This window comes from Brachyistius frenatus, unplaced genomic scaffold, assembly GCF_029030835.1.
Source record: "Brachyistius frenatus isolate BFR_SWC_R1_liver_20210118 unplaced genomic scaffold, ASM2903083v1 Contig_314, whole genome shotgun sequence".
Lineage (NCBI taxonomy): Eukaryota > Metazoa > Chordata > Actinopteri > Embiotocidae > Brachyistius > Brachyistius frenatus.
Genome location: NW_027210913.1, coordinates 318,867 through 343,750, shown reverse-complemented (window position 1 = coordinate 343,750; position 24,884 = coordinate 318,867). Strand labels below are relative to the sequence as shown.

General features: G+C 40.5%; 1 protein-coding gene across 2 annotated transcripts in view; it reads right to left on the bottom strand.

Moving 5' to 3' along the window:
- Positions 1 to 4,777: 4,777 nt before the first annotated feature.
- LOC138635524 (E3 ubiquitin-protein ligase RNF31-like) overlaps positions 4,778 to 24,884 on the bottom strand; it is a 34,428-nt gene continuing 14,321 nt past the window's right edge. For both annotated transcript variants that reach the window (XM_069723037.1, XM_069723039.1), the window contains exons 10-24: positions 24,454 to 24,687; positions 24,177 to 24,362; positions 23,926 to 24,093; positions 23,631 to 23,816; positions 21,685 to 21,891; positions 21,417 to 21,590; positions 20,018 to 20,116; positions 18,906 to 18,995; positions 16,373 to 16,487; positions 14,560 to 14,672; positions 12,989 to 13,099; positions 11,021 to 11,069; positions 8,864 to 8,960; positions 7,640 to 7,805; positions 4,778 to 7,002 (exon numbers count right to left, since the gene is read on the bottom strand). In XM_069723037.1, the coding sequence (XP_069579138.1) occupies positions 6,952 to 7,002; positions 7,640 to 7,805; positions 8,864 to 8,960; positions 11,021 to 11,069; positions 12,989 to 13,099; positions 14,560 to 14,672; positions 16,373 to 16,487; positions 18,906 to 18,995; positions 20,018 to 20,116; positions 21,417 to 21,590; positions 21,685 to 21,891; positions 23,631 to 23,816; positions 23,926 to 24,093; positions 24,177 to 24,362; positions 24,454 to 24,687 (2,046 nt within the window). In that variant the 3' untranslated portion in view covers positions 4,778 to 6,951. The remainder of the gene's footprint in view (positions 7,003 to 7,639; positions 7,806 to 8,863; positions 8,961 to 11,020; positions 11,070 to 12,988; positions 13,100 to 14,559; positions 14,673 to 16,372; positions 16,488 to 18,905; positions 18,996 to 20,017; positions 20,117 to 21,416; positions 21,591 to 21,684; positions 21,892 to 23,630; positions 23,817 to 23,925; positions 24,094 to 24,176; positions 24,363 to 24,453; positions 24,688 to 24,884) is intronic.

The window sequence follows — 24,884 nt, the reverse complement described above, 5'->3', positions numbered from 1 at the left end:
AACATTATTTACTCTGCTGTCACATTCATTTGCGGTTGACGAGGTGGTCGGTTGTTGTCTGCCGTCTCTGGATTGCGGTCTGAATCCGGCTCAAATGAGTCTGATAGCGTGACCATTACTTCTCTGGCGATAAAGTTGTGTTTGCCAGCAAGTCTAGGGAGCCACAGTCCATCACTTGTGATTGGCCTGGTCAGGCGTCACTCAGAAAATAGTCAGCCAATCAGAGGAGATGCTCATTAGTATAAATGAGTTTTAGGAACACCCACCAGAAACAGCTTGTTCCCAGCAGAGCTCCACTGAGTGTCAGGACTACAACTAAAGCAATTAACAGGTTACAATATGGGACCTTTAAATTGCTTTTTAATCTAAAAAACAGAAGAATGAATGGACAAGGAAGTATTATTCCATCAAGGAATCACTGTAAGCCTGCAACCAATAATCATATTCATCATCAACTTTCTGATTAGTGAACAAAATGTCAGAAATTGTGAAAAAAAAATCCTATTGAAATGGTTATGGGCCCTGTTCCCTCTCTCTACGCCCTGCTTTTTGACAAAAGAGTTTACTTATAAAACTATCAAATTGGCAAATCTTCACACTTCACAAAATGATGATTGATTACAAATTCAGTTAAGTAAGTAATTAATTAACGAATCATTACTCGCTGGTTGATTTCTGGATGCAATAAGCTTCATTGCAGCAAGAATGAATCCACACTGCCCTGAGCTCTCTCTGTTACTACTCAGTTTTCTACTTTGTCTCTCTGCATGAGAAAATGAAGGAATAAAATGTACATAGCTTAAAGCTGCCCCACTCATCAGGATGGGCTGAGTGCCAACATAGATGGTTGTAACGAAGCCACAATCGGTCATTTCTACCTCATGTTATATTATTCCTGCAGCTTTGAACAGACTTCAAAAAGACAGGATTTACAACAAAGAACAAATATTAGCTTCTGAATGCATCAGAACTCCAAGTGCTGAAACATAAATCAGACCTGACAGGGATCTGATGTCACGCTGTTCAACGGTCACTGGTGGGAATTGTTGGGTCGGTAATACTGTGAGTTTCTGCTGTCTGATATTAATACTTTACTATGTTAAGTGCCTTGAAACAACTTGTGTTGTGATTTGGTGCAATAAAAATATAACTGAAATGAATTAAATCAAAAGTGCGATAAGGCTTCAGGGAGGGAAATGCTCAGACAATTACAATAGCTATTGAATATTTGAAATTAGTGCACTAATTTGATGCTAAATATGCTGTAAATAGGCAACAACGTAATCAATTATTTTTGATGAGATTTAAATCCGATATCCGATAACTAACAACACAGCCACCAACGTGTCTTAATGAATGTACAATGTTAAGACACATTTTTTTTGATGAAATAACAGATTTTGCTCTTTCTCTCTTCTCTGGTTTGATCAGCTGTGCAATTTTACGTTATTCTTATATTGTCGTATTATTTTCCAACACAGTCTTTCACAGCGTGGTGAACCTCTCCCCATCTTCACTGCTGAGAGACTCCGCCTCTCTGGAATCATCTTTTATACCCGATCATGTTACTGACCTGTTGAACTGAATTAGTTGAGATGTTCCACCAGGTGTTTTTTTTTTGCGTTACATAACTTTCCCAGTCTTTTGTTGCCCTGTTGCTGGCATCAAATTCAAAATAAGTATATATTTTTCATAAAACAGTAAAATTTCTCTTTCAGCATTTGATATGTTGGAAACAGGGCTGCACATTTTGTGGCTGACCTCAAACATTGCATAGCTTCCAAGCCTGTACAATGACTGTGGAAAAGTACCTCATACTTTAAATGATCCAAACAATCTGTCTAACGGCCTAATCTCTGACAGTATCCAGCTGTTGGTTGTGAGCACAGCTGCAGCTGCTCTGCCTGGCTGTGACGGGTGATGCTGTGGCTGAATATAACGTTTGGACTTTATTGTTCAATCGATGGTTCTGTGGATATGGACAGATATCATAGTTTCAATACAAAACTCAACCAGCCCAACCATCTGTGTACACACATAACCACGAAACACGAAACAAAGTCTCGCAGCCACAACAATCAAAGCGCAGCCCTGGTTCCAGCTGCAGTGAACGCTCTCTCATCCCAAGTCCTCTTTCACAATCACAGATCGAGTCTCTGCAGTGATCAGTGACGAGAGCTTGCTTGCAAGCTGCTTTCTTTCTCAATGCAAATGTATTCCGAAACTTCCGTGGTGACCTGGTAACATAAACTATCTGCCACATGCTTCATCTTATAGCAGCATCGATTCAACACCGGCAGCAGCTGAAGTTGGAACAATAACCATATGTGCAGCTACAGCTTCACCCGTCACAATCAGCAGCAGGATGCTGTCAAAAATCTGTTTTTTAAAATAAATAATGAGCACCAAATGCATCATGTAAAGAAAGTGTCACATGACTTTTATTTTCCATAGTATCTTCTAGTATCAGTCTTTCCATCAATGGCCAGCATGTTGTAACTGGACTGGACCAACACACCAGTGGTCCATTTGGATCAGAAGGAATGTAAAATATATTACAAGGGAAAAGCAAGTTTCATATTTGGTTTCAAACAGGAAATAGAACTGCCTGAACGTGTGCAGACTTTTATTTCCCATTTGGTTGTAATTGATTTGTAATATTGACGGACACAAGAAAAATGGAAAACAGGCCATTTTTCTCACTTTTTTTAATTCATGGTTTAAAATGAAAAAACTAAAAATGGGCCAATCTTTGGGTTTTGAGAGGAAAGCCGATTATGTTTTAATATACGGATCATTTCTTAATTTTTTTTTGAAAAATAGGTCAATGTAAAAAAGGAGGATATATCTGCTCTCTAACAGAGGAGGGTCTGGACTTTTTTTTTATTCAACTGTATTAAATTAACCGGATCAAAAGCTTTCTAAAAGATCCAGATAGCATGTTGAATATTATCCCCAATGTTCTATATAAAAAAGTAGGTGGTGTCAGTTTTTTTTCCCTTCACACCAGCGATTACTGGAGGAACGAACTTTGACGTTGACTTTGATGATGGTGGGGTCAACAAAAGTCAAAGGTTACGGTCACTGTGACAGCAGATATTTAATTAGAGAAGGGGAAAAAAAAGAAAAGGTGTTCTGCAAACCGTTGATGTTGCTGTAACTGGTCTTTATTTGGTTTAATGGCAACATTTCTAGTGCAGTCAACGGGTATTTTGAATGTGGTGGTGTGAATCATATTTTACATTCTGACTAATAAGTTAAAAAAAAATATCAGAGAAAAATATAAAAGTTCCACATTAACCATGAAACTGAATCCACCTCTCAAAAAGACTGTAATCAATACAGAATCTCAGTTGCATATAACACTGCATTACATTTAGCTGATGCTTTTATCCAAAGTGACTTACAACACACTGATGGTACAACATTGGGAGCAATTTTAGGGTTCAGTGTCTTGCTCAAGGACACTTAGGCATGTGGACAGGAGGAGCTGGGATTGAACCACCAACCTTCTGATTAGTGTACAACCCACTCTATCACTCTACCAACTGAGCTACAGCCTCCCTATAAGACTCTTGATAGATATATAACCCGAATGTACTCACAAGCAGGAGCCCACATCAGTGTAGAGCCCACCTGACCACGTTTATACGGCCCTGCGTCCAAACAACGGGGACATATTATATATCGTAAACCCATAGGATTGAAAATGTTTCAGGAACAACAAAATTACACTTTATCTGCTTTAATTGCTGCAGTTAATCAAATAATAACCTCCACCAATCATAACCTCAACAATGACTCGATTCAAACGTGTGATGTCACAGTCCACAGGAATCACCAGTCTCATTATTTACATTTATTAGGACAGAACATAACATTCACTCTGACTGAGACTTAAACTTCTGCTTATTAAAAAGCAGTTGCACTTTTTTACAAAATCAGTTTGTTCCCTCAGAGTCTGATCTTCCATGGTGACGTTACATATCGATCAGATCTGAGCTGTTTGAGGCGCCAACAAAATAGAGGCTGAAGACATCGACTCCTCTCTACCTCCTGCTCCCCTCTACTCCCTCTCTGCTCTCTACTCCCTCTTTACTCTCTACTCCCTACTCCCTCTCTACTCTCCTCTCTACTCTCTCTCTCTCTCTCTACTCCCTCTCTACTCCCTACTCCCTCTCTACTCTCTCTCTACTCTCTCTACTCCCTACTCCCTCTCTACTCCCTCTCTACTCTCTCTACTCCCTACTCCCTCTCTACTCCCTACTCCCTCTCTACTCCCTCTATACTCTCTACTCCCTCTCTACTCTCTACTCCCTGCTCCCTCTCTACTCTCTGCTCTCTACCTACTCTCTCTCTACTCCCTGCTCCCTCTCTACTCTCTCTCTACTCCCTCTCTACTCTCTCTCTCTCTCTCTCTCTCTCTCTCTCTCTCTCTCTCTCTACTCTCTCTCTACTCCCTCTCTACTCTCTCTCTCTCTCTCTACTCCCTCTCTACTCTCTCTCTACTCCCTCTCTACTCCCTCTCTACTCTCTCTCTCTCTCTACTCTCTCTCTACTCCCTACTCCCTCTACTCCCTACTCCCTCTACTCCCTGCTCCCTCTCTACTCCCTGCTCCTTAGACCCTCTCCATGTACTGTTTCTTGCTCACAGCTTCCTGTTCAACACTTGGTTGTTGAATTTGTGAATAAGAGCTCTTTACCTGTGAGGTTCAGGATCCCCTCAGACAGATTCATTCAAAAACACTCTGCTTGGAACAATGATGTTCATCTGATGTGGTTTTTACAAAATGTTTAATTATCTCATTCTACTTCTTAAAATCACATCTAAAAAAGAAGAAAAGAAAAAAAAGAATCCAGAATCTATATGGAAACATGTTTAATTTCAGAAGTTTAACTGTTGATGGCTTCACTGTACAGTCCACTCTCTCTGTGTAAACTTTTCACATCATACTTGTGCAAGTTGAATTGGTTCAAGATCGGCTTCCAAATGATTTATGATGTCACAAAACATGCTCGCAAGCCAATTCTCCAAACTTTCCTCTCCAGTGGATGATTGTGAAACGAGCCATCGGGGGTTAAACTCCCTGCACACACATCATTTAATTGTACTAACAAGAAGAAAAACTTGTGTGGTCCAGACCGACCAGATGGTAACGAGCTGGAACACAAGTTGGTTCTGACCATCAGTGCCTCCTCTGCTAAACTAGCATGTCTCCTGTGTGTGATTTACACCTGAACTTTACAAAGTCATACAAGTCATGGACCGCATACAAATGTGAATTTTATGTGATTTTGGCTGTTCAGACTTGCTGATTAAGATCAAATTCCTGTTGGATATTAAAGTCTTATCATGTCAAGTAGACAAAAATCATGAGTACATTCTGACAGTATTTCTCAGCTGACTGATACAACACTCATGTCAAGTGTAAACATGCACAATTACAGCATTTTATTTTACATGCAATTAACACACAAATGACAAATATACAGTAAAGGTGCAGGTAATGATCATGCAGACCTGAAGCCTGCATTTTATAGGGCCGCTGTATTTAGGAGGGAGATTAGTGGCTAACCTGCTCTACAGGTTCAGTTTAGATCAGTCCATACAGGATCGGGATTACAGACGAGTAACAAGTATTAAAAAGAAATAGAGAAATGATTTGGTTTCAACACAAACACTTTACTTTTCATAATAATGGCATCTGAGTTAGATGGAATATTGTACGCAGCTGTTTGTGTCTTCTGGGTTCATGTAAGATTTTAATAAATGAATTAAAACTATTCACAGAATTTGAAGAAATAGGATTGATGACATCATGTCAGAGACAATTTACTGTGCTGCCTAGATGAGTTTAGCATGCTAACCAGTTAGCCCTGACCCAACCCAACCCATCCCCACCTGTAATACCACTTTGTACCACAAGATGGGATCGTGAGTAACTGTAGCGTCTGGTCTGCCCTCAGTCCAACATGAGAGGAAGAGGAAGTATCTTATTCTAACTTCTGATAATAATCAATGGAACAATAAACATAACAGCTGAAACTCTGTAGAGTACAGAAGAAGTGAAACAAAAGCCAACAGTCGTATTGTTTTGTTTTTCACCGCTAAAGACGGCTGTACAGGAAGGAAGTTTGATGCTACACTCACAACTTTTCTTCTTGACTGCTGAGTAAACAGCTGTTAATGCCAACAGTGGATATGTAGGGAGAGCTTATAAAGGCAGCTGACTGTACAATGTTTGTACTGGCCATCAGGTATATAAATCCATAAAGTTTTTACCAACCCTGTCTGTCTCCTTTACTGGACCTTTCACTGCGGCTGTGCGTGGGAACATGTTAGTACACTATAAGGGTACTGACTGTATTAATGTGTTAGCTAACTGTGGAAACAACACCACAGATTATGTGACCTGTCCTTGTATTCCTGCTCTCACTCATCATGACTCAACATCAACCTCACCAACTCTGTCAGTCATGGAATCTACCGAGTCACTGATTTCAGTCAAACTGAGGAGACACTGCCCCCTAACGTACAACGTGGTATTACAAGATAGGATTTCATTTTTACAAATTGTAAATTTAAAAGCTAATTTAAGCTTATGTAGATTTGTTTTCTTTTTAGAATATTTTTCAATGAGCTAAATGTTTTTCATCATTTTCTGCTCTCTTGAAAAGACTGTCTAACCCACATTGACGAGTTCAATTATAAGAAACTGGTCATTCATTTGAGAAAAAAGGTCAAAACAAAGGCTCAAATATTCAATAACTTGATATTCCTTCATTAATTAACCTTTTGTGCTATACAAATGTTGACACCTTTACAGGAACAAAATGCTCATAATTATTCATCTAAAACCTAAACGACACAGTTGTTATCTGTTACAGATTCCCTGTATGCTGAAAGGTCCACATGATCTCACCTGCAGGAAACAGGAAGTGAGGCCCTTATTATTTCTTGCGTGGCACCTTGTCACCAAGTGGTACTTCATCCATCAGTTTCTGCAGAGACATAACATTATGAAAATAAGATATTATAGACTGAATCAGATAAACAGAACATTTAGTGGGAGTTTGGTGGGAAAACGAGAGGCAAAGATGCTGTATGAGGTAAAGAAGACAGGTGGCCAAAAACCAACAGAGAAGTTAGTATACTGAAAAAAACTAACAGGAAGTCAGTTATTATAATCTGACCACTCAGTAACACATCCAACAGCTGGAGCTGCAGCAGCCGCTGAGTCACACAGGTCACAGAGGCTGTTGAGGAAGTGAAAGCATGACTTCCACTTCCTGAGGATATCGTTATAATTATGAATCAACATTCATAATTGTGCTGAGAAATCACACAAAAAGCTGCTTCTTAACTTCATAATGTTTGGAAATCCTACAAAATGATAAGTTAGCTTTAAAACCTGGGATCATCGAAGTGACTAGGTTTCATGAATGTCTGACAATCCATCCTGAGACATTCACTTCAAACAACACAGTTACTGGGATTCATCTTCTTGGCAACATGGACATCTTCACAGGAGACACACCACTCCTTATAATAACTGAAGAGATATTCACATCTGGACTAAAGGTGGCTATTATTTTAAAAACACGTGTGAATCTAACGGATGTATGCAGACAGACTGACCTGCAGCAGTCTGCTGTAGTAGCAGAAGGATTCCTCTCCGTCCCTGCGCCCGTCGTCCACCTTGTACCTCCTGCAGGCCAGCAGCAGCTCGTTGGAGCTGTAGAGGGGGGCGGGGTCGATGGAGTGGCTGTTGATCAGGCTCACCAGGTACTCCCGGTAGTGCTTCCTGAATACAAGCACACCAACACATCAGCATGTTCATACAGCAGAGCACGGTGGCGTACCGCTGGTACTGATGATAAAACTGAACAATCTGGTCTTTTGTATAGTTTGATCATCCACTGTATTTGTTATGGAAACATTTTACAGAATACTCACCAGGACTTTTATTTACTTTAATTACAGCGTACAATAACCTTTTAATGTATTATTTCTATGTAGCCTTGTAGTTCACACTGAAGTCAGCAGACTTTCAGGGACCCTCATGCTGAGAGGTGTTACAAAGGAGATGACACAGGAGCAAAACAGGAAGTGGACATGCCTTCCCTGGCGAGAGCTGCATCTTTGAGTACCTTCATTACTGAAAATATAGATGAAAGATTCACTGTATTTTGGAAGAATGTTTTGTGTGGTCTCCTGAATGATCAGAGAAATACTCTGGTGTATTTGATAAATCGTATCATGATAATGGAAAAATCCCATATCCATAAATGTACCTTTACAGGTACGAAGCAGAGATTTATTGCGTTCAACAGAGTTCTTGCAATAGATTTACTCAAAAAGCAATAAAAACTGTATTTGCCTGCATGAGTTTGAAGATGTTTTATATAAATACAATTTATATATTTTTATATTTTTGTATAGTGTTACAATCTATTGTTCTTAATATGTTCCTTTCTGTTGTATTTGTTCTTATTGCAACTGTATTGTAACATAAATTTCATAAAGCATCTAAAAAAAAAAAAAAATAATTAAACAAAATCTGTGTCTTTGCATGGTAAATATGATTAAATAGTTAATTCTGTACAAACATATGGAAATATGTACATTAACATGTTTGGATAAAAGTTGTTTAAATTGTTATTTTGTCAAATGTGATTTTACATTTTTTCACTTTTGTAAAGACAGATGTGTTGGGCAAAATATTGCAATAGATGCAATATTATTATTATTATTAAAAATAATAATAATAATAATAATAATAATAATAATAATAATACAATGTAATAATATGTAGTTTGTGTTGAAGGTGAGAGCAAATAATCATGAATGAAGCCTTCATACTCGCAGAGTCCAGCGTGTCCAGATTGGGTCTGAGCTCCACAGGCTGCATCAGGCTGCTGCCCTCCTTCATCCTTCTGCTCTATCACCCCACACACACCTGGAACAAGAGAGGGAGGAAGAGGATGAAGAATTAAAAACAGGGAGGGGGGTGCCTTAGAGAGGTCACAGGTCACATGTCCTCCAACAGGATAATGACCAAAAACAAAGCTCATCACCAGAGAATGGCTCAGAACAACAGTGAGTCCTGATCCGAATCCAAATACACATCTATGGAAAGAGTAGAAACAGTCTGGAGAAGGACAGCTGGAGCAGGTAGCTCACAAAGACTACTGAACTACCTGCTGACAGGAGCACACGTCTCATTGAAAGCTATAGAAATCGTTTGCAGTGATTTCCTCTGAAAGTTGTGCCACATCTCAGGTTAAAGGTCCCATATTGTAACGTTTCTGGTGTTTTATTTGTAGTCTTGACATTCTTATGAAGATAATTTTGTGGTTTTCAGATTAAAATAACATTTCACTACTGTTTTACAGCCTCTCAGTGGAGCTCTGCTAAAAACAAACTGCTTTTCGCGACTGTTCCCAAGGCTCATTAATATGAATGAGCATCTCTTCTGATTGGCTGACTGTTTTTTGAGTGACGCCTGACTGGACCAATCACAGGAATTTTTTGTTTGTGTAATAGATTTTTTTCCGAGCCAAATACCGATAAAATATTTCGAGAACTCAAAAGCTCTCAAGACAGTTCAGCTCTATGCAACATTGGTGAGCGGCAGGACTGATGTTGAGACATAATGAAATGAACCTTTGAATGAATTTGAAATATGATTTGTACTTTTGAGCAAAGAGCCTTGTTGGACTTTTGTCTGCACCCCTGTGACGTGAACTGTTTAGTGTTTTGTATGTTTTTGTTTTGTGTATTCATGTTAATAATAAAGATATTGAAAAGAACTAAAATATCGGTGGAGAAGTAATGGCCGCACTGTTAGACTCATTTGAACCGGATTCAGACCCGACTGAGAGATGGCAGACCCGGTTAGTGTTTTCCTCTGTGCCTCGGTGACGTCTTCATCTTCTTATTTTTCGATTTTGTTGGCGGACCGCGAACCAACTCATACAGGTGCATACCGCCACCTACTGTACCGGAGTGTGTACTATTCAGCCGAGTTCTTCTTTTGTTTTGTTTTTGTGTAGTTTTTTTATTTCATTTCTTTAAAATATTGTTGTTGTTCTCCTTATTTATCTATTTTCTGTTGTTGCTACTGATTTGTACTTCAAAGATACTATAGCTCAGTTGATAATGCATTTTTCCAAGTGAATATAAAAACTGAATAATGCCAAATTTGATTTCAATAAAATGTATAAAGAAAAAAACTTCAGTCTTTTCCTCCTTCCTACATTTGCTTCTATGAATTTGCACTCTAACAGATTTCACAATAATGTCTACCCTTCATGTCATTATTCCAGATTTCCTGTCAAGATGTTTCTGTTCCCTGGTGAATTCTTCATTTTGCTTCTGGTCTCCCAAAAAAATCTATTTCTGAAATGTTCTGGTCATATTTATTTAACACGCTTTTGGCCAGTTTATCTGCAGCTTCATTCCCCTCAATTCCAACATGAGCTGGTATCCAACAGAAGTGAACACGTTGCCTTGGCTTTAATCATTTCATAAACACCTAAATAAGAAGGTCCTATTATTAAGCCATATATAAGCCATTTTCATTTGATTTTATTATCTGAAAAGCAAAGTCAAATTTGTATTAAATATGAAAATAAATAAATATTGAAAGCCAATTACTTTTGTCAGCTTTAAGTTATTTTTGGTTTCTTTGTTTTTCCTGGAAGGGTTCCCACAAATCTCTCCACATCTTTGTATATCATTCACTGCCATTGTTGCACATCTGTTCTTATTGCTCTATTTCCCCTCTTTGTTCTTTACTATTACTATTTTTTGATGCCTATATTATATATACGCGTTTTGGATATTTAGTGTCTTGTTGATTACGCTACTGTAATCAACAGTAAAAAAAAAAAAAATCCCTCGTATCTCTTTGCACAATGTCACTTTAAAAGTCTCAAAGTTAAATGTACATGTTTTAATTGTTATGACAACGATGCAAAAAGTAAAATACATACATGCACATGGCGTCCTGCCTACCTGTCTGTGTTCCAGGAGGAGGTTCAGTGTTGAAGGCCACGCCGTTATTCTGACATAAAACAAAGAAAACAAGAACACGGTGGCCTGGAGGCGCAAAACGGGACAAAATGGCAGCACAGGAATACAGTATTTCTAAAAACACACACAGAGGATGTGTATACGTGTATATATGTGTGAGTGTGTGTATATATGTGTATATATATATATATATTCAGTGGGTACGGAAAGTATTCAGACCCCTTTAAATGTTTCACTCTTTGTTTCATTGCAGCCATTTGCTAAAATCAAAAAAGTTCATTTTATTTCTCATTAATGTACACTCAGCACCCCATCTTGACAGAAAAAAACAAATGTAGAAATTTGTGCAAATTTATTAAAAAAGAAAAACTGAAATATCACATGGTCATAAGTATTCAGACCCTTTGCTCAGTATTGAGTAGAAGCACCCTTTTGAGCTCGTACAGCCATGAGTCTTCTTGGGAACGATGCAACAAGCTTTTCACACCTGGATTTGGGGATCCTCTGCCATTCTTCCTTGCAGATCCTCTCCAGTTCCGTCAGGTTGGATGGTGAACGTTGGTGGACAGCCATTTTCAGGTCTCTCCAGTGATGCTCCATTGGGTTTAGGTCAGGGCTCTGGCTGGGCCAGTCAAGAATGGTCACAGAGTTGTTCCGAAGCCACTCCTTTGTTATTTTAGCTGTGTGCTTCGGGTCATTGTCTTGTTGGAAGGTGAACCTTCGGCCCAGTCTGAGGTCCAGAGCACTCTGGAAGAGGTTTTCTTCCAGGATATCTCTGTACTTGGCCGCATTCATCTTTCCTTCAATTGCAACCGGTCGTCCTGTCCCTGCAGCTGAAAAACACCCCCATAGCATGATGCTGCCACCACCATGTTTCACTGTTGGGATTGTATTGGGCAGGTGATGAGCAGTGCCTGGTTTTCTCCACACATACCGCTTAGAATTAACGCCAAAAAGTTCAATCTTGGTCTCATCAGACCAGAGAATCTTATTTCTCATAGTCTGGGAGTCCTTCATGTGTTTTTTGTCAAACTCTATGCGGGCTTTCATATGTCTTGCACTGAGGAGAGGCTTCCGTCGGGCCACTCTGCCATAAAGCCCCGACTGGTGGAGGGCTGCAGTGATAGTTGACTTTGTGGAACTTTCTCCCATCTCCCTACTGCATCTCTGGAGCTCAGCCACAGTGATCTTTGGGTTCTTCTTTACCTCTCTCACCAAGGCTCTTCTCCCACGATTGCTCAGTTTGGCTGGACGGCCAGGTCTAGGAAGAGTTCTGGTCGTCCCAAACTTCTTCCATTTAAGGATTATGGAGGCCACGGTGCTCTTAGGAACCTTGAGTGCTGCAGAAATTATTTTGTAACCTTGGCCAGATCTGTGCCTTGCCACAACTCTGTCTCTGAGCTCCTTGGACAGTTCCTTCGACCTCATGATTCTCATTTGCTCTGACATGCACTGTGAGCTGTAAGGTCTTATATAGACAGGTGTGTGCCTTTCCTAATCAAGTCCAATCATTTTAATTAAACACAGCTGGACTCCAATGAAGGAGTAGAACCATCTCAAGGAGGATCAGAAGAAATGGACAGCATGTGAGTTAAATATGAGTGTCACAGCAAAGGGTCTGAATACTTATGACCATGTGATATTTCAGTTTTTCTTTTTTAATAAATTTGCACAAATTTCTACATTTCTGTTTTTTTCTGTCAAGATGGGGTGCTGAGTGTACATTAATGAGAAATAAAATGAACTTTTTTGATTTTAGCAAATGGCTGCAATGAAACAAAGAGTGAAAAATTTAAAGGGGTCTGAATACTTTCCGTACCCACTGTATGTATGAGAGTGTGTGTGCGAGTGTGCGCGTGTGAGCGTGTGTGTGTGCGCGTGTGAGAGAGAGAGAGTGAGTGTGTGTGTGTGTGTGTGTGTGTGTGTGTGTGTGTGTGTGCGTGTGTGTACCTGCAGTAAAGGCTGTAGTCTGGAAGGTTCCCAGTCCCTCAGGTAGAAGAGACAGTCTCTGGGATGATGGGCGTGAAGTCCAGACACGCTGCACTCCTCCACCGCACACGTCTGAGGTGAAAACAGGAGACACGCGTTACAGTCGGTCAGCTGTCAGTCATCATCAAGCACATCGTTAACCGAGAGGCTTCATCCTCCAGTCCAGTGAGATGACAGTCATCCACGGAGGTAAAAAAAAAGAAGGAATGATTAGATAAATGTATACCTTATATATATATATATATTATTTATTTATTTATATAAAATTCTAAATTATTACACAATCAGAAAAATGCTATTTAATATATTTGTATATTAGGTGTTAATAAATGATTTGTCTTTCAGATATTCTTTTCCTCCTTGTTTGAGTGTCTCAGCTCAGATCTACTAACTTCACTTTCACACAGCCTGTTTGCACTTTGTGCTGCTGCAGCCACATGATCCAAAGTAGCCTCTGAGTTTTCCCAAGATTTACTATGTAGATGTTGTTATGCTTTTCCGATAAAAATAAGGACAATTATATTTACTATAAACACACCAACAAAATCACAACGGATGAGAGTTGCACAGTAATTATGACGTTTTCTGATTTCATCAGCCAATAATTCACTAATATTCAGGAGTATCTCTTCGTCTCCTCTATAGTAACTTAGAATTATTTGCTCTAATTATCCGTTCATTCCTGATTTGGTCTTCACCAGCTGGTCACCTATTTGTCTTCTGTATTGTAAAATGTGACCACTCAGCACTGATTGAGGACATCGTACCCTCCGTCAGTTTCACGTGGCTCAGAAAAACATCAACAAAAGGGAAGGAAGTTTATGTGAAAAGGATCCAGAGTTAAAATAAAGACGAGATTATTGAAAGAAAACATAAAACTAAAACACAACAAGCTGAAAAGACATCACCTGTATAACATTGTCACAAACATCTGAGTTATTGATTACATTTGAATGACAATTCACAAAAATTTAACCGATTTTCGGTGCAATAGACCAGATTCCCCTTTTCCCACCATTATGTAGTTCAGACTGATTTCATTCATCAATACTTAAATAAGCTTTATTCAGGGGCAATGTGAAAAGATGAGGTACTTGAGATATGGCATTCAAAAAGAGGGGATGGAAATGAGGTCCCACTGACCTTGACCCCTGACCTTTACACAGCAACATTTTGTTAGTTTAATTAAACATTTGTGCCAATTTTGGAGAAATTCTCTCGAGGTGTTTTTGAAGTAATATAATACATCATATAGTACATATGGACTGATGCACGGACAACCAGAAACATAATGACCACAGCTGTCACTGGTTCAGAGGCATAACAATAAAATCTAATTAGACAGAAACATTATAATACTGGCACACATACATGTATATCCACTTCCCAATTTATATCACTTTCTATATACATCTGAAAACAAAAATGTATCCGGAGTAGTTATATTGTCATTTCATTGATAATCTGCAATACTTTCCCCATGATTATTTTAATAAAGACACAATATACTGGACCGTATGTATGAGACTTACAGTGTGGAAAGGGTTGTTGCAGCCGCTACAGAACTGATACCGACACTGTGAGCAGCAGAAATGCATGCAGCCTCCTTTAGACAGAGCGTACTGGAAACGGCAGTTGGGACAGGCTGCAGGAGGGGGGAGAGGAAGAGAGACAGACAGGAGGGGGGAGAGGAAGAGAGACAGACAGGAGGGGGGAGAGGAAGAGAGACAGAGACAGAAGGATATATCAGGGATATTATTTTAATTTAAAGTAAGCAGACTGTGCTGAGAGATCAGCTGTATGTGTGAAGTCACTCTTCAGGTTGAGCATGTTTCATTAGTGAATCAGAGCGCAGCAGAAATCACCTTTATGTCTCACCTGAACACCACCTGCCCAGCTTCAGGGTGGAGAAGTTGTGAAGTGCATAATCCTCTATCAGGGATCCGTTTAAAGGTGTGATCAAACTTCAAAGATGCAAAATATGATCAAAGTATAAAATACACTCATAAGGAGGCCATTGATCATTTATTCTTTCATTTTAGGCCTTTGGGTCCTGAAGAAAACAGTAGATTAATCTCTCATTTTACATCTCCCTTACGTTTCTAAATCCTGAAAATAATGGCAGGTTAAGAAATGCTTATTGTGATCTTATTTTCCATATTCAGTCAAATATTGGTAAATTAAAGTGTCTAAAAATAATTTAAATGCTTTTACACCAATTCTCTAGGAGACATCAGCACAGTGGTGAGCGAGTGTAACTTTTGGAGCTTTCAATGGAAACCAATTCTCAGATTTGCAGTACTCATCTCATGCAGTAAATCTTATGCTTCATTGAACTCCGCCAGCCTCCAAGTATTTTTCTTTTTTGTCAAATTGACAAAATTTGTCCAAATTTATCAAGAAACTTTATCACCTGTATTGTTTGCATGAGTTTACGGCCTCTGAGGTCAAAAACAATGTTAAAAATGAGCAAATTCATCATTCATCTGGTATAGTGCTGCGTTTCAGTTTCCAGCCAAGCCTGTCCAGACTCATATAATAAAGGTATTGATAACTTCTAAGGAGCACTTACACATGTCCACATGCTGGGACCAATAACTATAGATTATGCTTCAAATAGAAATGTTGCTGTAGAGAAGAATAGATGTGTCACCTCATCATCAACCCAACAGCACAGATTATCTGTACATTCATTTCAGTTCAACAGTGGAACCAGAACAGAAACAGTGCCACCAACTCAGGATCTGACATTATCGTGATATATGGTCACGATCTCGCCATCTGTTCCGGAGTTATTTATCCATTAATGGTCAGAAAAGTGTATTTTTGCAGAACAATTTGACATCACAGTGAAGTTGACCTTTGACCTTTTGGATATAATTGTTCATCGCTTGACAAATAATTTATCCTATTAGACATTTTTGTGATATTTTGTCATAATTATTCTTGAGTTATAGTCACGAATGTGTTCAGTGAGGTCACAGAAACCTACTCAGTTCATCCTTTAGTTAATGTTTGTGTCACATTTATAGAAGTTCCCTCAAGTTATTCTGGAGATGTTATGTTCAAATTAGGGGATGGATGAGACCACAGTGACCTTAACCTTTAACCTTTGATCATAATGTTTTCTGTTTATTAGTGAATCTAAGTGAACGTTTGAGGTAAATTTGAATAAATTCTTGAAGCGTTCTCTTGTTCACATGAACAGGACGGATGGACGGACATCCTGAATAAATACTACCTTCAGCTGCAGCTGTGTGTGTGTGTGTGTGTGTGTGTGTGTGTGTGTGTGTGTGTGTGTGTGTGTGTGTGTGTGTGTGTGTGTGCGTGCGTGCGCGCGCTCACTGATGCCGTTGTCTCGGAGGTATCCAGCCAGGCCCTGTCTCTGATACTCTGGATCGTTCTCTCTCTTCCATGACTGGTACTGTTCACAGGACAGACCTGCATGCTGAGACTCCCACTGCAGAGACACAGAGACACACAGAGACAAGTTTTACCTGCACAAATGTTTTTTACTTAAAATCTCTTTCTATGTGAACCATTACAACTGTACTATCAAACATACACTCAACAAAAATATAAATGCAACACTTCTGTTTTGGCTCCCGTGATTCATGAGTTGAAGTAAACAATCTAAGACTTCTTTCATGCAAACAAAAAGTTTATTTCTCTCAAACTTTGTTCATAAATTTGTTAAAATCCGTCAAGTGATCTGGGTCTGATTCTTTTCACATATTTCATCACATTAGCTGTCAATGCAACTGGTCTAATGATAATAATTATAGAACAGGAGCCTTTTAAAGATCTAAGGACTGTTAAAAATGTGGCACCATGCTGGCAGCTCTTCTGCACAGGTTTGTAAAGGAAATGTGAAATACTGACAGATCCTTTAGTCTTCTTTAAAGAGACGTGGTTAAAAAGCACTGCAGCCTATCCCAGCTGACTTCAGAAGGCATGTTGACAACCACAGGGCCAACACAGAAAAACAATCACAATCACCTACGGCCAATTTACAGTCACCAATTAACCAAGGAGGCTGAAGTACCCGGAGAAAACCCACAAGGACAAAGGGGGAACATGGAAACAGCACACCGAAAAGCCCCGGCTGGGACACAGAGATGAAAAACAAAACTAGAATTACCGCCTCACAGTTATAGGTCTCCGTTCACCACTAAAGTTGTAGTTTACATATCTGCATAAACCATTATAGATGTTACTGCACAGAAGCTATACAAATCTAAAACGGGGATGGTTCACACACAACTTTAATCCTGACAACAGAGATATCGTATTAACAATGGGTTCAAAGGGAACGTTTCTGCCAAAACTCAAGGCGTTCCTGAGGTGTTGAGTTCACAAGAATGGACCAGGAAGATAAGGATGGACATGAGGTCATATTGACCTTGACCTTTGATCACCAAAGTATACACACGTCATCCTTGCGTCCAAGTGAACATTAGTCCCAAATTAGAAGAAGGTCCCTCATGGTGTTCCTGAGATATCACGTTAACAGGAATGTAAAAGACGTGAGGTCACAGTGACCTTGAGATTTGACCTTTGACCTCCAAAATCTAAACTGCTCATTGCCGAGGCATCGTGAACATTTGTGACAATTTTGAAGAAATTCCCTCCAGGTCTTCCTGATATATTGCATTCACGACCATCGTGGCCTTAAACTTTGACCTTTGACCCCCAAAATCGTATCAGTTCATCCTCGGTATCAAGTGAATGTTTTTGCCAAGTTTGACCAAATTCCCTGGAGGCGTTCTTGAGATATTGGGTTCACAGGAGCGGGACGGACGAACAGAAACATAACGCCTCCAGCAGCATAAAAAAAACTCTGATTGTGGTTCATTTGTCATTAACATACAAAAACAGTTGAGAAGGTGTGAAGATGAGGCCTGATGGAAAGAAAAGAAGTAATCAGTGGATAACGGAAATCTTAACGACCAGTCTGTGTGTTTTGTTTACAAAATGAATAAATCCTTTTGTGTTAGTAACAATATGTGACTGAAACTTCTGCAGGTCTCTTTAGCAGCTGAGATCATTTAACATGAAGCTGTGAGACTCGATACAAAAACTATTACCTGGATATTTCTGTCTCCTCTCTAAGTGGTGTGTTTCTTAAAGTAAAATACACACTAACTCATTTTAACAGCAAATCATTTCTCTGATCTGAATGAAGATAATTCTTCATTTTATTCTGGTGTCAGATAGAAAGTTTATAAAGTGTGTTTAAGTTTATGGAGACATGTCATGCAGCCCCGTTATCTTATTCATTATTTATGACATGCTGGCAGATGTCCAAAAAAACCAGTCAGAGAGGTCAAATAATTTTATCACATCAGGATATTAAAAGAAATGAATAAGGTGAAAAATACGGCAGAAACCCAAAATAAAACATTTATGGACAGCAGGATGAAGAAGTGGATGAAAGTTTGTTCTTTAAGTAGTAAATTGTTAAAGTTTGAACTGACTGAACCTGCTGAGGAGCCTACAGAATACAATCATAATAATAATAATAATAATAATAATAATAAAACAAGATAAAGAAGATAAACAGTGAACTCAGTTTAATATCTTCATCCATCTAACTGATGAAGTTCCTACCTGTTTAAGAGATTCACCTGTTTGATGATTTGTAGTTTGTGATCCTGTTGAACTGAAGTGTTTCTGTTATTTATTTATATTAACAGGAGAATGTTAAACCCAACAGTGACTCACAATGTCACAATTAAAGTTCATCCCTGCCATCGCTCAGTTTTCATTTTTAGCAGCGTAATATCTAACTTGAATGATTTTGACTTGATGATTTGTGAGAGAACAAGAACAAAAACAGGAAGACACGACGAAGACAACAGAGAAAGGTGAGACTCACCGGCTTCTTACACTGAGCACAGAAACTGTTGCGACACTGAAAGCAGGTGACCTTCAGCTGGTCTCCGTCGTAGATGAACCCGTACGAGCACTGAGGACAGGAAACACATTTAAACTCAACAAATTCAACTCAACAATAAAAAAATAAACTCATTATTATAAGTAATAACGTTAACATGTTCAGGACTGGAAAAGGATCCTTTGTGTTGAGTTGTGCTGATTCAGAGGGATGAACTGAGAGCTGAAGTAGTTACGGATGAGGATTATTTACAAGGAAATAATATTTATCTAAAAACAGCAACAACGTGCAGGGTGGTCTGTGGCGCATCGACTCTCAGCTCTCCGGCTGTTCTGTGTCACGTTGGAGTTGCAGTGTTAAAATACTTAGTTAAGATGAATAAATATAAACCGACTGTTCTGCATATTGTAGGACTCCAAATAAGTCATCACACACGGTATTAATAAAACTCTGGTAATGTGACCTGTTGCACATAATCAATCAGATCATTGAAGTATGACTGTGTGTGTGTGTGTGTGTGGGGGGGGGGGGGGGTACTTTGTAGTGTCCGATTCAGGTCAATTAAAGTAAACACAGTTGACGAGATGTCCTCCCCGTGTGGGTTCAACAAAGTATGTATAACCCTCCATCCCTCCTTCAGGAACTCATTTGCTGATAAATGCTGACTTCTTCACTGATGTCCCACTTTATTACACTGAATACAACTTTTTGATGCACATGTACTGACTGGAGGAGGTTCAGTTCAAACAGTCTGAATGGTGGAAACAGATGTGGTTCTTAGAGAAGTTGTGATTTTCTCATCTAAGATTCATCCAGAACATCAATGTGTGATGTGAATTAAACCTCCACCTGTTGGCGGTCCTCCTCCCCTCAGACATGTGTGCTGAACACCAGAACACAAAACACACAGAAGCAAAGTCCATTTCACAGAAAGCCAAACACTGACAGCAGAAAATAGATCCTTTAATGTTACAGAAGCGTCTCTAGTCCTGGAAACTGTACTTGAATGGAAGCACTAATTCAATAATGTACATGAATTCATTTATTCTCATATTGTTGTTGACAGAGCTGATGGTGACTCTTTGATTACTCACATGACAGCACCAGAGGAACTTGGGGTCCTTGATCAGCGCCTGCTCCGTCAGCTTCTTGTGGAAGAGCTCGTAGACCTCCGGCTCCAGACACTCTCGCAGCTGAACAACACAACAACAAACACGGTAACAACACTCGTACAATGTTTTCTGTGTCTTTGGAGGAGCTTCACCAAGGTGGACGACACTGTGTTGAGCTCGGAGACTTATACTTTTCTTAAAGAAAGCCAGTATTAAAAACTGGAGGTGTACAGTTCAAAAACAGCAGCAAGGATTTAAAGAAAGATGCTATCACGATGCATTATGGGACATGTAGGAGCTTCTGGAAGTTTGATGAAAGTCAGGAAATCTCAGCATCAGCTGCTTCCATGTCAGCAACTCTTCCTCTTCTTGTCTTTAATCAGTCGCCTGTAAAACATCCAACTTTATTAAAGTGCAGAATGAAATCGGAGGAGTGTCTGTTGTTTGGGCCAAAAACACGATCCAGCAATCCAGCTGTTCCCAGCTGCTCTTCTCTGGGAGCGCTTGTTTTCTTCTCCTGAGAACATGAAGAGTGGTTCATCTGTCCAAACCACATTTTCTCTCCAAGACTCATCAAAAGGAATTTCAGGAAACTCCAGTGTCTTTTTTATTTTGATACGATACCATAGTCTGCTTCAAATATCATTATTACACACGGATTTAACATCGCTTCCATCTATAATTTTGTCCGGGCCATTTGACATGATCTTATGAATTTATTTTCTAGCCAACCAAAAACACGCAGGTTAACGTAACATGACAAGAGATTACAATTTTCAGTGCTTTTAGGAAGAAAAGAAAAAAGCATGGCAGAGTTTAAACCTGCATTTGTGATGTGAACCGATGCATCACAGAATTCTTTGTAGTTTTACGTTGAGGAACATTATTCTTAGATTGTTGAACTATTTTCCAACACAGTCTTTCAGAGAGTGGTGAACCTCTCCCCATCTTCACTGCTGAGAGACTCTGCCTCTCTGAAATCATCTTCTTATACCCAATCATGTTACTGATCTGTTGCCATGGTAACCTGATTAGTTGGTAGATGTTTCAACCAGTTTTTTTGGGTTTTTTTTGCGTTATACAACTTTTCCAGTATTTTGTTGAACGTCCCAACTTTGAGACGCGTTGCTGCCAACAAATTAAAAAATGAGCACATGCTTTGAATAAAACAATAACATTTCGCCATTTCAACACCTGAAATGATGTCTTTGGTCTTTATCTGAGCATCAGCGAGCTCACATGACACACTGAATGTCCCTCTCAGAGGTGACCTCTCTGAGTCGATGCATCATCCCGACAGCATTGCATTGTTTGTACATCAGACGTTTCCCCCCTCCCTGATTCCCTCGATGGCTCACCTGCCTCCCTCCCGACATCATACCTGGATGTCCAGAGTGGAGAAGTAGCTGTTGAGGTGCTCCGGGTCGTTGATGTCGGGCTCCCAGCAGACGGGACACACCATGTCTCTGATGTGTTTGTCCCTGACAACAATCGTGAAGTGCTGCTGGAAACAACCACAACACACGGAGCACTGACACGACGTCAGAGACTGCATCTGAGGGGAGGGGGGGGGAGAGAGGGGGGGGGGACATGACTTTAGATATGTTTTAATGATGCACAACTCAGAAATATTCAGTGCGTCTTTGTACCTTGCTGTGGGGGAAGATAGAGAGACAGATGGGACACTCTTTAGCCAGCACTCTCTTGATGAACTCTCTGTCCTGGGACTCTCGTACCGCCTGCACTACGTCTTCCAGGGAGTAGGGGGCGCTGTGCTCCAGGAGCAGTGACAGCGCCAGCTCACAGCGACCCCAGCTGGGAAGATCGTACACCGCGAGCAGCCTGCGACATGTGCGCTGGAAGAGAAGAACATCATGAAGAAGAAGACAGACTTTACACACAGTAACGCAGCAGCTCCGAGGTCCTCGTTAAAGGTCCATATAATCAGGTTGCCATGATGATAGTTTTAATATGCACCAGACCAAACATTTGTATTAAAAGAGCAGTGTGTAGGACTTAGCAGCATCTACCACGACTGAACAACCTTCATCTCACTGTCTTCTTCCAAACATGGAGGAGAACGAACATCTGTGACACACGTCAAACACACAGAAGGCTTCTCTACAGTCGGTGGTTGGTTTGTCCATCCTTCTGCTTCTGCTGAAGCAGAAACATAGTGCTGCAACATGGCGGGCTTTGTGGAAGACCTGGTCCCCATGTGGATATGAAGGGCTCCATCTAACACACTGGCCACCAGGAAGTTCATGAAGTTAGAACATTCAATGTGGGAGGGTCTTTTTTCCCAACCCAAGAATTGTATAGCCTGCATTCAGATATTCAAATGTCATCTTATGTCATATTCTATCTAAATGTCATATTCAAATGTCACATGACCAATACAATTTGCAATGGCAGGTAGTAGTTGACAGTATCTAGCACAGAAAACTGACTGCAGAACAGATGCACAGAGTAAATGACTGTATTTACTTCTGCTGCAAAGTGTTTTAACATAACAGCTTTGTTGAAGCAGCCTGCAGGTGATGATGATGACAGAGGAGAGGCGGGAACATTACAGGGAAGTGAGGAGGGCTGTTTACTGTCAACTAGCCAAATGACCTGAACAACTACATTTATTTGTTAACTTTGGGGTTTCAGTGATCGAGTTCTGCTGTTGGTTGAAACGTTTTCAGAGTGTTTAGACAAAGTTAATGTTAGATTTCTCTAAAGTGTTTAAAAAACGGTCCTCAACTTCAACTAATAGTCTTCTTTATCACTAAATAATGTTGAGGGAAACAGGAGATGCAGACAGCAGTGATTATAATCAATCGCTGCACATCCTCCACAGTACGATGTTTCTGTTCTTCCAGTGAGAGGGTTCATCAGTGAAACGCTACAGTGAAGATGGATGAACCCGAGCTACAGTCTCAACATCTCATATACTGATGTAAGAGAGGAGGAAATGGAAAGGAACGAAGGTTTCACTGATCAGCAGGATTCATTTCATCTCAAAACTTCTCCACTAAGAGGAAATCTTGCTTGTTTTAGTTTGTTTGGTATTTTGTATTTGCATATTAAATCAACATATGCTGTAACTGTCCCTTGACTGGAAGATAGATTAGCCCTTAAAAAACAGCAATAATAAAACAACAACATGGAACATTCTTACAAGCAAATTCAAGCCAAAACTGGATAAAATGTTAAAAGCAACGTGCAAAACAGAACATGAGTAATGAAGACAAATAATTTAAAAACAGACACATATGCACTGGCAATTAAAGGTTGGTACATTTTAATAATCCATTACAGATGAAGGTAAAATGAGAAGGGACACAGACGGCATGATCAGAGGTCATCAGAGGTCAAATTTGACATTTTTGTCTTTGTTCTTAAAAATAAGAATTTTCAGAAAACAATAACACTTCTTAGTTTCAACATTTGATATGTTGTCTTTCATTCATTCTGTGTGTCTCTTCGGTCTTTGGTGATCTTTTTCCAGCCCACAGCCCTGATTTCCAAACAACAAACATGCTGGAGACCATAACCCAGAAGTCTGGCCGTGTGTGATGTCGTACGTGGCTGCAGCGTGCGGTCTCACCTGCTTGTCGGGGTGACGGATGTCGACAGGAGGCTCAGGCTTGTCGCTCCAGATGTGCTTGTGGAAGGGCTCCAGGAGGGGGCGCTGCAGCAGAGCCAGGGCTCCTCTCACCTCCCCACCGCTCTGCCTCAGAACCTCATGGCAGCGAGTCTCATCGCTGAAGCCCAGCGCACTCAGCTCCTTCACCTGAGAGGGCAGGTGAAGAAACACGGTGGCATCCGAGACAAAACCAGGACGACCGGAGTCATATTTCACATCTTTAAGCATTTTTTTTATTTGTATTTTTATTCGTCACCTTGGCGATTCTGTCCCTCAGACCTTGTCGGGCAGCTCGCTCGGTGTCGCCCCCTGCTGTCAGCCAGGCCTGCTTGGCTTCTCCTCGGGACAACTGGACAACACTTTCTGTTTCTACCCGGTCTTCCTCTTTCCCAGAATCCTCAGCAGGAGCTTCACAGGACGGGTTCTGTGTTAGAGGACGGTCGGACACGTCAGCGGAGCATGAAGGCGTGAAACAGACTTTGATCTGCAGGAACAGAAGTGACTGACCGGGTGCTCTGTGATGATTTTGTCAGAAGCACATTGAAGGGAGGTCGTCGCCACCAACATCCTGATATGGTCCAACAGCAGAGGGAGTTCTGTCTTCAGCCACTTGCAGGGCAGGATGCTGCTGTCCCCGGCGACCCTCATGCTGGTGTACACCTCCTCCGGACTCACTCCTTTCTTCTCCCCGTCCTGACGGAGACACACAGGACAGAGACACTAGAACACAGACGCTAATGAAGTCTGGATCTTCAGGTGATGAGGTGTGATGAAGGTGACTTGCTCTAATTAGCTGAATCAGCTTCAGCCCCTCCTCCTTCATCAGCTTCTTCCTCCAGGAGTCCATGTCTTCCAGGGCCGGCTCTTTGGGTTTGATGGTCAGGGCGGGGACCCGTCTGACAGGAGACGGAGGGTGGAGCTTCACAGGCAGCGGCGCCGGCTCTGGACGGGCCAGGTCACACATCTCACACACTGTAGCAGGGGAGTAGTTCAGGTAGGTGCAGAACTGACACACCCACTGGGACCAGGAGGGACGGAGACAGAGAGAGACAATTACAAACTACACAAAGGTCAAAACATCTAACACAGACTAGAAGCCATTTTGGACTTCAGGGTGGGATTTGCAGCCCGAGAGGAAACACGGCTTCCAGAAGATTTCCTGGAGAGAAATACAGTGTGTGATTTAACAACAGCTATATTTTGATTGGCCACTCC